The following is a 13,743-nucleotide window of genomic DNA, read 5'->3' on the forward strand; positions in this document are numbered from 1 at the left end:
GACTCGAAACTACCACACCAATGCAACTACCAACAATTTGGAAATAGGTCTTGATCAAGGACGCATGACAAAACTAGTGGAAACGCGCATTGGCCAAGGGTAGGGGGGGGGTGCGGGGGGGGGTTGAAGGGGAAAGTAGGAGCATGAATCATGTAACCATGTTAAAAATGAATATTAATAAATGTTTAAATTTAAAAAAAAAGAAAAAAAGTGATTAAAATTAAAATAATGTAGATTAACCTTAAAAAAAAAAGAAGTCCATGCAAATGGGCAAAGAATCAATTAGAGATCATCAGCAAAGGAAAGGCAATGGCCTGAAGCTGGTAAATGCAATTTGAACCCAGGTTTTCTTAACTTCAAGGTCAGCACTCTACTTATTATATGAAAAAGCCTTCTTTCAGGATGTATGTTGGGGAAAATCAGCCTTATAGTTTTGTAGGATCACTTTGCATGAAAGAACACCATATTGAAATTCAGAAGTTATTCAGTCATTTTTCATTCCTGTCTGAATGGCAGCTTATTCCTGGATTCATTTGACCCCATTTGTGTTTTTTTTTTGGCAGAGATACTGAAATGGTTTATCATTTCCTTTTGCAGCTCATTTGACATATACAGAAACTGAGGCAAACAGGGTTAAGTGACTTGCCCAGGGTCAGAAAATTTCTAGTTTCTGAAGTCAGATTTGAACTCAGGAAGAGACATCTTCCTGACTTTAGGTCCAGTGCTCTATCCACTGCACCACCTAATTTCCTTCCTATTTATACCACTTACTACCTATGGGACTTTGGGTAAGATACTGGAACACTCTGGATATCTGTTTTTTCATGTGTAAAATGAAGAGTTTAAATTAAGTGATCTCAAAAGTTCTTATAATCTTTGATGCTCTTCAACAGTGATTCCCAAAGTGGGCGCTACCGCCCCCAGTGGGTGCTGCAGCGATCTAGGGAGGTGGTAATGGCCACAGGTGCATTTATCCTTCCTATCAATTGCTATTAAAATTAAAAAAATTAATTTCCAGGGGTCTAAGTAATATTTTTTCTGGAAAGGGGGCAATAGGACAAAAAAGTTTGGGAACCACTGCTACAATGTACACCAAAAGGGGACACTTAAGTGGCTTAGTAGATTGAAAGCCAAGCCCACAGATTGGAGGTCCTAGGTTCAAATCTGAATTCAGACACTTCCTAGCTGTGTGACCCTGGGCAAATCACTTAACCCCCATTGCTTAGCCCTTCCCATTCTTCTGCCTTGAAACCAATACAAGGTATTGATTCTAAGACAGAAAGTATGAGTTTAAAACAAACAAACAAATCAATGTGCACCAAAATCTTAGTACATTTTAAAGTTGTTAAAGCTTAATAACCCTTAGGTGTCAATTAAGTTCCCTCCCAGTTTTGACTTTTATGTTTAAGACATTAAAGCTTCTAACTTCATTAAGGCTTTTGTTTTGTGGGGAGGATTTGGGGGGGACATCTGGGTGGCAAAATGGCTATATGAAGTTGGGAGGACCTGGGTTCAGATCTGGCATCAGACATTTCCTAGCTATGTGACCATGGGCAAGTCACTTAACTTCCATTGCCTAGCCCTTCCCACTCTTCTGCCTTGGAACCAATACTTACTATTGATTCTAAGAAGGTAAGCATAAAAAAACACTTTGGGGATCAACATATGTAGAAATATTAATTGCATTTAAATAGTTTTCTCCACCCTTTTAAAAAACTCCTTTATTTGATCCTTACAGTAAGTGTTTGAGATAGATAGGTTAGAAATTATTTGCCCCCTTTCACAGATAAGGAAAATTTAAAAAAAGTGTTCAGAATCAAACAATTTGTGAAGTTAAGACTAGGGACGAGAACCCTTAGGCTGAGGCTCTGTCCATTACCTCGCCCTTTCTGTTTACTTTTTTTACTTTTACTTTTTAAAGAGTTTGCTTACTAAAAAATCAGATACAGTTAAGAATGTTAGTGTTATTGTTCATCCTTGACTTCTAAGAGGATCAATGATGTCAGGGGGTGATGCCTCCACTTGCCCATAAATCGGATTTAAGCGAGGCAGAGTTGCACAAAGTCTCACTCTCTCTTCCAGAGTCATAGCAGCCCAGTGGTAAGATAAAACTCAGGCCAACGTCTTGTGCTCCACAGTGCCTGCTTCAGCTGCCTTCGTGGCCATTGGAACAAATTGTTCTTAACCACCCGTTTTGCCTGGGGAAGACTTCACAAGCTTTGGGTAGACATCTCCCTAAGTCAATGAAGATTTTCGAAGCCTGTCAGTTACCCTCAGACTGGTTTAGCCTGTATGCTGAGATGGTCTTACCAGGGTATGATCATTGCACATGCTTCAGCTTCACTTTTTGGAGTCTCTGGTGAGAGCTGAGTGACAGGTGGATAGCAGAGGTGGCTGAGCAGCCCTGAAAAAGGCGCAGCAAGCCCTCACACCAGAGATGCTCGCCCTTGAATGCCCCATATACCAAGAGTGTTAGAAATAGTTAGTCATGGGAGTGGGAGGAAAGAGGCAAAACATCTATGGCTCCACTCCAATCTGAGTTGGGGGAGAAGATGTATTTGAGCCATATTCAGTGATCCAAGTGGTCCATCTTTTCTTAGGTGCATGGTAGAAAGTGTGAGAAAGCAGAGATGTGGCAATCTCAGGCAAAGTTCTGGGCAGCCTGTATATGACTTAAAGATGACATTCTGAGATTAATTTCTGCTTCTGTGTTTCTTTGATGTGACCCTCTGGGGAAGAATTATCAGGAGTTTATGGAACAAGTCTGTGTTATTCTGGTATAATTCTGTGAGTCGGTGATGAAGTCTGGGCTGCTACATAGGTAGGACCCAAGGTATAGGAAAGAGAACAACTGAGTGATGGTGGCTTGGCCTACATATTCAGCCTCAGAACCGCAAAGCCGCTCTTCCATGACCAAACTCTGACAAGAGTATCCGGCAGTGAGCATCGTGTGTCACAAACGAGATAACATTTCTGACTTGAAAGGGTTGAAGAGTATCACGGATTTCCAGAGTAGTGGTCAGGCATAAACCCTGTCAGTATCACTGATGGATATGGGAAGGAAACTTAGGAAAAGGTTTGCCTTGAAGTAAAGCATTTGGGTTACACTGAAATTAGCTTATATATCCTTACTCTGGTCTCTTCAGGGAAGGTGACCCTTTATGTTAAGTTTCTTATCTCATTTAAAGAGAGTTTCTTCACCATCCTGATCACCATTCTCTGTGTCTGCCCATCAATATCTTTGTCTAAAATATCTCTCACCAAATTGAGCACAATACTTCAGATACAGTTTGATTAGAGCTAGTCAGTGGAGATATTTGGGTACTGGTGGACCTTTTGGTGCCCTTCAAATTATACCTGGGTGGAAACTATCCATCTGTTCATTCAATCATTCATTTATTCATTCATTCATTTATCTATTTATTTATTCATTCATTCACTCATCTATTTATTTGTTCACTTATTTGTTTGTTTGTTTATTTATCCTTTCATTCATTCATTTAAACCATTACTTTCTGTCTTATTTATTTATCTATTCATTCATTCATTTAAACCCTTACCTTCTGTCTTAATATTAAGTCTAAGACAGAAGAGTGGAAAGTGCTAGGCAATTGGAGTTAAGTGACTTGCCCAGGATCATACAGCTAGGTAGTGTCTGAGGCCAGATTGGAATCCAGGTTCTCCTTACACCAGGTCTGGCGCTCTATCAAGTGTGCTACTTAGCCATCTCAGTTGGAAGCTATTTAACCTACAGTATGGGTAGACCCTTTGAGATGGACATCATGATTATTTCTTCCCTATCCTTACCCCAATATTTACTCAGGGAATTGTGTTGAAAATGTTCTCCCACATTTGATGGGAAGTCTTATGCTCCTATGTCCCTCAATATGTTTGCCTATCTCAAATGCTTCAAAGTTTCCATGAGATAGGCTTGAAAATCATTAGATGGAATTACTATTGCCTTAGTAACCAAGTTTGCATTCAGATACCATGCAGTGAAATAGCTTTTGAAGTGAATTAATCAATTCTAGCCATGCTGGTATTTGTACCTTGCTGGAATAAAAAACAAAATAACAATACAATAACAAAACACAGTGACTAGCTGTTCCTCATTTTCAAGAAAGATAAAATGGAAGGAAATTGGCTCAAATAACAGCAGAAAAGTTTTTGCTTAGATAGAAGATGACTTCTCGAATGCTAAGAATACCCAAAGTATTTCCCTTCTAAGTTAGATTGTGTCCCCAATTGATTGACTTGAAGAAATAATTACAAGCACTGATGGGACTGACCAAAGGGCTCCCTCTCCAGCTATTTACTCATGTCCAAGGGCATTTACAGTATGGATAGAGGCATGGCAAGAAGCATGGGAAGAACGTTGTAGCTAGAAGTTATGAAACCACCTTATTAATATTTCCCACCCCCCACTGACTTCCAGACATTCTTTTTTTTATTTAAACCTTTATCTTCTGTCTCAGAAGATAAAGTGCTCAGGTATTGGTTCCAAGGAGGAAAGTAAGGACTAGGTAATTGGAGTTAAGTGACTTACCTAGGGTCACACAGCTAGGAAGAATCTGAGCCCAGATTTGAACCCAGGTCCTCCAGATTCTAGACATTGAACTGCCTAGCTGTCCCTTGACCCCAAGTCAATCGGTAGATAGTAGGTGAGAAACAAGGATCATACACATTGAAAATTATCAGGGATCCCTGACCTAGATTACTTTCCCCTAGATGTGAAACAAAGTTCCATCTCATTCTGATATTTTATCTTGTAATTTTCTTTATAGCTTTGATGTTCTATACTCTCAAATCCCTCCCAACTCTAAAACTCTGATTCTAAACCTATGCAGACATATGTTTTTCTAGTCCGTGATAAAAATATCAATAAACTCTTATTTCATTTTTTTTTACCTTCTTCATGCAGAATCTTCATTTTGCTTTTATTAACACCTAAAATCAGAACTGGGAAATAGAAAGACAAGTAACCCACTGCAGATACATATAAAGCAAAAATCACCCCAATCTGCTGTGTATTTTACCATTCAACAGACGATGGTGTTATATAGCCCATCTGACATTTTGTGTTTCATTTCATTGGGGTCAAAATAATTCATGAAGGACACCAAGTTTTATAGTTCTGCTTACCTACTTTCCATAATAATGTCATTTTCCCCCAGTTCTTGAATTATAGCATTGTCCTAAGCCTGAGTCATCCCAACCTTTCTCCCATTTGTGCAGCTTTCCTTCCCCCTCACTTTCTAATTGTATGGGGCCAGTTTTGGTGGAGTGAATTTTTAGCACTGAGATATGATCACCCTGAACAACAGCCCTTATGGAAATAATTCTGAAGTCATCTTGCCCTCTGATGCTCAGATAAGGAGTTATGCTGCTAAAATGCTAGTCTAATCAAATCCAAAGATACAGAGCCTGGGCTCCTTCACACTTACTTTCTAATGATTTTGCCTAGCGATCTGGTGCTCACTAAAGAAAGCAGCATGTGAGAGAAAGAGAGAGAGAGAGCCTATCTCTCAGCAAGCAGCAGAAAGAAAAAAAAACGCCATAGTATATATTTAGAACTAGATATGGCCTCAGCTAGTCCAAACATCCCATTATATAAATCAGAAAATTTAGGCTCAGAGATGTTAAGTGATTCCCCTAAAGTCACATAGTTAAAAAGTAACAAAGGTGGGGGCAGCTGGGTAGCTCAATGGATTGAAAGCCAGGCCTAGAGATGGGAGATCTTGGGTTCAAATTTGGCCTTAGACACTTCCTAGCTGTGTGACCCTGGGCAAGTCACTTGACCCTCATTGCCTACCCCTTACCACTCTTCTGTCATGGAGCCAATATACAGTATTGACTCCAAGATGGAACATAAGGGTTTTAAAAAAAATAACAAAGGTGGGGTTTGAACCCAGGACATCAGGATGGCACAATGATAGACAGAGTGTAGAGCCTGGAGCCAAGGAAACCTGAGTTCAAATCCAACCTTTGACACTTACTAGCTGTGTGACCTTAGGCAAGTCACTTAACCCTGTTTGCCACAGTTTCCTCACCTTGGAAAAGGAAATGGCAAACCACTCTACTATCTTTTCCAAGAAAACCCCAAAAGGAATCATAAAGAGTTGGAAAAACTGAAAATAACTGAAGACCCAAACCTCTGACTTCAAATCCAGCACTGTTTCTAGGGTGCCACATCATTCACTGAATGCTTAAGCTAAAAGGAATGCTAGAATGTTTTATCTATATCTAATACCTGCATTTTATCCTGGGCCCTTTAGATTTTTTCTGTAATAAAACCCCTTCCTCCCATTGGTTCTAAGGCAGAAGAACAGTAAGGACTGGACTTGCTCAAGGTTATACAGTTAGGAAATATCTGAGGCCAAATTTGAACCCAGGACCTTCCTTTTCCAGACTTGACTTTCTGTCTACTGAGTCACCTAGCTGACCCCAGGTTTTTTTAACACTGCCTCTTAGTGATCTCGTCAACTCCCACTGGCTTAATCAAGTCTACACTAATGACTCATATATCTACAGATTTAGCCTTATTCTCTCTATTGAATAAAAATCTTGTATCAGGAACTGGTTTTTTAATTAATCATTCTAAAGTTATATCAAACTCAACTTGTCTAAAACAGATTCTACTGTCTCAAAGGGATTTATCCAAGGTCAAACAGTTCATAATCAATAGCTAAGTATTTATGTATTTAACTCTGCCTTTCAAGCTTGTTGCTTCCAAGAACGATGAATCAGGAACTGGATTTGCTCATTCCCATAGTTGTGCCTTTGCTTGATTTCTTCCCCTTACCTGAAATGCCCTCTTGATACTCCCTCCCCTATTCAAATCCATTGTATTCATCCCTCATGTTCTAACTCAAAGTCCATTTCTTTCTTGAAGCTTTCCCTGATTACTCATCCCTTTTTGCTCTTCCTCTATCAATTCCTTTGACTTTTATAGCCTAAATCTTGGAATTTACCACTTCTTGATATTGTCTTCTGTGTCAAACCCTCCCTAGAGTATAGGAAAGGCCTCAGAAAGTATTCACAAGGATGCAGCTGTCAGTGACCTTATAATACAGTTATCTTTAGCAAAACCCTTCAGCAGTGTACACACACACACACACCCCCCATAGAAACACACAGAGAAATACACCTAGGAAGCAGAAATCCTAAAGGGAACATGAAGGTTGGGGAGCTCTATGAAATAGAGCCAGAAAGATTGGTTAGAGTATATTGATCTGGAGGGCTTGGAATGGCATGGGAAGAAGTTTTTATTTCATCATAGAGGTAATAGGGAGTCACTGGAAGCATTCGAGCAAAGGAATAATCTATTTGTTATGTTCATGAGGAAGATTATTATGGCAGCTATGGGATAGATAAAATGGATAAGACTGGAGGCAGGAAGCCCTTTTGGAAAAAATAATATTACAATAGTTCAGATAAGAAGTAGGGAAAACCTGGATAAGTGATGTGGGGTACTGTGAAGCAGAGAGGAGGATGTGGATGCATGTGAGAAATGTTAGAGAATAGAATCAATAAGACTTGGTAACTGATTGTATAGGATGAAGAAGTACAGCGAGGAAGAATAGAGTAAAAAAATTATTCTGAGATGGGGGCAGGATAAGAAATGTACACAAATAACTAAGTTATAATTCCATAAAGGCACATTTTGCAGTGTGAAGTCCATTTAAAGTAGGAATTCCTCATCTTTTCTGGTGTCAGGTTTCTCTTTAGAAGACTAGTGAAGCCTAAGGACCCTTCTTCAGAATAACATTTTTTAAATGCATAAAACAAAATACATAGGATTACCAAGGAAATCAACTATAATTAAATACAAATGTATAAAATAGTTCATGGATCCCAGATAAAAAAGCCTTATAGATCATACTTTCTAGTTTTCCTCCTTCAAATTTTGTGCAAATCTTATATTTCCATGATACTCAATGATTATGGTAAATGAATTATACTTTATAAGGACTCTTTGAAATCCTGATTCATTTATCATTATCTTCCTATTCTATAAAGGAGGAAACTCAGAAATTTTTCCAGTTTTAAACAAGGACATAAGCACCAGCTATGGTGTTATCAGGGAATAGAAATATGATTTACTGATCCATGCTGCTTCCTTGTCCTAGTCATACATCTTTCCAACTTCCCTTTTTACAGTGCTCAGAGATAGCTAAACAAAGCATGGATAAATGTGTATAGGAAACTGGCAGCTGCAAGGGAATCCATGTAAGACACCACCAGGGGTGTTTGGGGTGTTCAAAGAAAATTAGTATCTCTTGGGGATGGTTTGTTGAACCCTTTTCAGAATGCTTATCTCTCTTCGGTGTCTACTTGGCACTCAACTTTCACCTGTGGCTCCAAGAAGCTATGCACGAACAGTGGTTACACCCTAATAAAATCATCTTGTCACATGAGCTAAACCAGGTTAAGGGTAACTGATGGGCCTCAAACCCATAAGTAATTTAGTGGGATGTCTACTCCAAGCATGTGAAGACATGCCTCAGGAGAATAGATGAAAATAATTTATTCCAGCGAACATGAAGAACCTTGAAGCAGGTACTATGGAGCACTTAGACATTGAAGAAGCCAAGTTCACCTACTACATTCTGAGTCATCATCAGCCATCCTGAATTTTATCCTTCCATTTGACATCTAGGACAATGGAAAAGAGAGTAAGGCTGATGACTTTGTAGAACTTTACCTCAACTTAAATCCAATTCAAATTCTAGTCAAGATATCACATATGATGTTATTGATCCTCTTCTGAAAAGGAGAGCAACCAGTAATATTTATGAGCCATAACTTAGGACACATTCACTTGCATACCTGTATTCCTACAGAACTTGCTTCTTCTTCTACCTTAACCACCAATTCAATTTAAATTGTCCCCTTTGAATGATTTCTAGTAGCCACACCACTCCTTTTCAAGATGACTCCTCCAACATAGAGAGTACCTCTTAGGGAAGAAGGTTACTTCTTTCCTCTGCCTACACTGCCTTGCCCACCCTACCACACACAAATGGTATACTCTCTTGTTATATCCTCCTCATCATCATTAACATTGACATCAATATCATGATCAACATCAAATCAACAACATCAACCAGAACATCATCATCATGAACATTGTCATCATCAACATCATCATCATCATCAACAACAACATCAACAACATTATCATCAACAATAACTCAACATCAACCAGAACATCATCATCATCAACACTGTCATCAACAACATCATCACCAACCTCCACATCATCATCATCAACAACAACATCATCATCAACATCATCCTCATCATCATCATCATCATCATCATCATCATCCCTTCTGCCCCTATTATTAATATCCTATAATCAACACCCAATCATTTTCTTGTTTGTTTTTACATGATGTCTTGAGAATTGGATTTAAGTTGGGTATACTCAAGCTCCTATAAAATTCTACAAGGAAATGCTTGTGGGAGAAGTAGGGAAGAAATGGAATAACATTGACAATTTCCAGATATATCTTTAATCAATAATACAACACTTGAAGTCAGAAGAACCTCTCTACAAATCCCTCTTCTCACACTTTCCAACTGTGTGACTTTGGACAAGTCTTTTAATTTCCCTGTGGCTTAGGCAACTCCCAAAGGCTACAAGTTATAAAGAGGTTTCCATATTGTTTCAGTTGTACCAGTTTTATCTGTCTGTTAATGGTCTTTTCTGCTTCTTCATTGGTTTCCTTTGTAATCCTATCTCTTATTTCATGCATTTAAAAACATTCTGAGAAGAGCTCCCTAGGCATTATCAGACTGACAGAGATGTCCATGGCATAAAAGAGGTTAAGAAACCCTGGATTATATGTGCTATGAGATCCCTTCTAGTACTAAATCTATGGTCCTTTGACCCTTACATCTTTCCATAAGCAGGACATCTCACTTTTGCATCTCTCTCTCTCTCTCTCTCTCTCTCTCTCTCTCTCTCTCTCTCTCTCTCTCTCAAAAGTTATTTCTCTATCTTCCAAAACACACACACACACACACACACACACACACACACACACACACACAAAGACACGTGCACATACTAGGAGCTCCCAAAGGACCATTTCTCTCATAAACACACCCAAGGGCCTGATCAAATGTCATTCAATCACCAGCATCAAAAGACTATATTGATAATTAATAATGGAGGATAGCTGTTTGCCTTCCCCAGAGATTTGTAGTTTCTCAGAACACGATGATATTACATTACACAAATATACCATCCCATAAATTATTTAGCTTTTCTCTAATTGTTGAACATAAGCTTTGTTTTATCCTCCCATCAATTAACATCTTTAAGGTATATTCAGAGAAATGAGAATCACTGGGTCAAAGGGTACATATAAATGATTTAATATACTTATTACATATTGATATATTAAAACAATATCATTGCCATGTAATAGATCATAGAAGGGCCTAAAATAAGATTTGGAAAATATCTAAATCTGTCTACTTATAATGGCAAGAAAGCCAAATAACTAAAAGAACAGTAACTGTGTAAAAGTAATTATTATTATCTTTCTAGTTTTGTAAGACTCACGTTTGGAGAAGGAAAAGCATACTGGGGATTAGTGGGCATTTGTTGTAGCAAGTAATGTTTACCTGTGAGCTTATTGAACATATTGTGTTTTATTTAATTTAAATTTTTTATTTTATTTTGCAGAGACATCAAACCAGACAACATATTATTGGATGAGCATGGTAAGCCCTTTTAAAAATTTTATCAAGGTCAGGGACACTTGGGCTTTCTCCCATATTGAAAGAATTCTAACAACACTTTCAGTTCTTAAGCAACATTGAACAACTGAGAATATCATCGAGTTAGAACCCCCGGAGAGCTCTTTCTTAGCCTCTCCTCCCTCTTCTCATTTTACTTTGTGATGTGCTGATATCCTTCACCATTCTTCAACTGAAATGAAGACATATTTTGTGTTGCTTGTTCCAGGTGCAGAGACCCTCTGTGCCACCTGACCTATGCACATAAATTGCTAATTACATCTCTGATCAACTATATTATAGTCTATCCCACATCTATGTTATATTCTATTATACTCGGTTGCCTTAAAAGTCTTTTTTCTGCTGCCTCCTCATGTCAGAAGGGTAATCATGGGTTTTGAATTCTGACAGGTGCCACTGAGCTGAAAAGAGCTAGTATAGGACCAAATATCTATAGATTGTAGGGCTGTTATCTATTAAGAGACACTCGGGACCAGAATGTTGGCTACAAGGCAATGGCTTCTTTATTTTTTTTTTAACCAAAGCAACTTATGAAGAATGTCTTTTAAGACTTAGAAGGGTAGAAATCTGGGATGGTGAAAAGAAGAGCCTTTCTTTGTTGTGAGGATCAAATGGGATAATATTTATAAAATACATAGCAGAGTGCCTGGCACTCATGCCATGTGTAAATGTTTACTGTTTCTTGAATTGTTAATTTTTTTTTGTCTTTTACCAAGAAGAAAGGGTTGGCCAACAATATCAAATGCTTCAAAAAGAGGGCAAGAATAAACACGAGTTCATTAAATTGAGTGATAAGTAAGTTCTTATTGAACTGAGAGAATGAGCAATGGTTGGTTGCCATATTGCAAAGGTCTAAAGAATGAGCAGTGGGTATAGTCTCCTCTTCCTAGAAGCTGAGCAGGTGAAAGGAAGGAGAAAGGACAATATCATAGGAGGGTAACAATGTCAGGCAAAGGTGTGTTTTGTTTTGATAAAGGGGTTAGGGGGAAGCAGAGTTGGTAGTTGATGGGAAATATCCAGTAGAGATTAGGCTATAATTAACAGATTAAGTTTTTGTGGAAATCAAAAGATGGGATTAATAATACAGGAATAGGGATTGATTGCAGTAGTGTTGAGGGCTTCCTCTTTCTTTGAGCCTGGGACAAATGAAGATAGGATAGGTGAATTGAATTTTTCTTTTTAATTATATGTGTAACATATAGAAATAAGCATATAAAATACATGTGCATCTATATATATGTGCATTTGTATATGTATCTCTTAACCACTTTCTAGACTGTGACCTTTGAGAGCTTCTTGAGGGCAAGGATCAGTTCTTCTTTTTTCCCCTTCCTTATTCTTAGGGTCTCACCAAAAGCAGGTGCTTAATAACTGTTTATGGAATTTAATAGAGAGTAAAGTGCTATGTATGAAAGTTATAACCCTTCCCCTCCCCATAGCACAGAGCTCCTTGTGTATGTGCTTAATAAATGGTGGTTGAATAATGAATGAGTGAACGAATGAGTGGATTCTGTCTTCCAGATGGAATAAAAATGACTTATTTTAAAGAATTGTCTTTCCATCTGCTTTTAACACATTTGTTTATACATGTGTTTCCTGCTCTTCATTGAGTGGTGGGTAGCAGCTTTTAAAATATCTCCTCCCTTATCAAAACATTTCCTATTTCATCTCTCTCCCACAGTGAGTATCAGGCTACAGAGGGGAAGAGGGACATGTGTTGTTTACTATAAGGCCTATGGGGAAATTGGACTTCTAGGAACAATTCGTAGGGGGAAGTTATCCAAGGAAAAGAAACTCCCCTACTGAGACTGAGTGCCCAGAAGGGTCAGAAGGCTTCTTTTCAGATCTCATTTACGAAGTGATTTGCTGCATTTTCCTGGGTATTCCAGATGCCTTCTTTGAGTCATGATTTCCTGACCTATAAAATGAAAGACTTGGATTAAACAGTCCCTTAAAGCCCTTCCAAATTTAACACGTGTCTCTATGTGCTTTGGTCTCTTCCAGCAGTGACATTTGGTGTTCTGCATTTTTAGGTCCCTTCTAGCTTCTTTAGAATCTGCATTCCACAGTTCCTTCTAGGACTAACAATCTATAATTCTAATATCCTCTTGCTTCAGAAAAGAGAGGGATGGTTGTGAGCTATAGTGTTGAGGCAAAGCTTTATGGAGGCAGGAGCTAAGACATATTCATCAGGAGACACTGAGATTAGCCAGAGAACAACAAACTCCAGTTAAAGATCTTGATAAGACCTGGAAACAGCATGTTTCTTGTTTCCACCTGTTATCTCAGGATGCACACCTGGGCATTGGGGGCTTCAGAGAAAGACCTTTCTGTCCCTTTCCAGCCTCACTGCAGGGGCACAGAGAAGCTACAAATCTAATGGGGGTAGAAAAAAATTGTAAAGGTCACTCCATTGTTTCCCCAGAAACAGCATGTTCAGAAAATGTGAACCATCTACTGGTGCCATAAGCCAAATGAAGCCTGGATTAGTTTTTGCAGTTGTTGCTATTTTTCATCCAGGCCTGTGATAAGTTTACTATATGATTTGAAGATAATAGAAAGCAAAGAATAGAGTTGTTTTTGTTGCCTAGGGATGTGATTAGTGCCTTATCTAAACTTTGTTTTCTCCCCATTCTGCTCTTGTCTCAGCCTGGTCCTGGACTCTGCACATAATAGATTTTTAATACATCTTTGTTAAATTGAATTAAATCCTAACATTTGGCAGACAGGATCACAAAATAAATTGTTAAAATTGGTACCTAGACTTTGTATGAAGTATTCATTTCATAGCAGCATCTTCTGGTAACAAAGGCCCAGTGTTGGATAATTGCACCCATTAAAAGATACCTTCTAGTGAAATTCTTCCATGAGCACTCCACTCCACCTAAAAGAGACATAATCTCTCTCTCTCTCTCTCTCTCTCTCTCTCTCTCTCTCTCTCTCTCTCTCTCTCTCTCTCTCTCTCTCTCT

The 13,743-nt window shown here is 38.5% G+C and overlaps 1 protein-coding gene across 1 annotated transcript in view; it reads left to right on the forward strand.

Moving 5' to 3' along the window:
* Window positions 1-13,743, forward strand: part of STK32B (serine/threonine kinase 32B) — a 320,859-nt gene that overhangs the window by 219,651 nt on the left and 87,465 nt on the right. Inside the window, exon 4 of the mRNA XM_044680894.1 lies at window positions 10,700-10,737. Coding sequence (XP_044536829.1) covers window positions 10,700-10,737 — 38 coding nt within the window. The remainder of the gene's footprint in view (window positions 1-10,699; window positions 10,738-13,743) is intronic.

Source organism: Gracilinanus agilis, chromosome 6 (assembly GCF_016433145.1).
Source record: "Gracilinanus agilis isolate LMUSP501 chromosome 6, AgileGrace, whole genome shotgun sequence".
In the NCBI taxonomy this organism is placed as follows: domain Eukaryota; kingdom Metazoa; phylum Chordata; class Mammalia; order Didelphimorphia; family Didelphidae; genus Gracilinanus; species Gracilinanus agilis.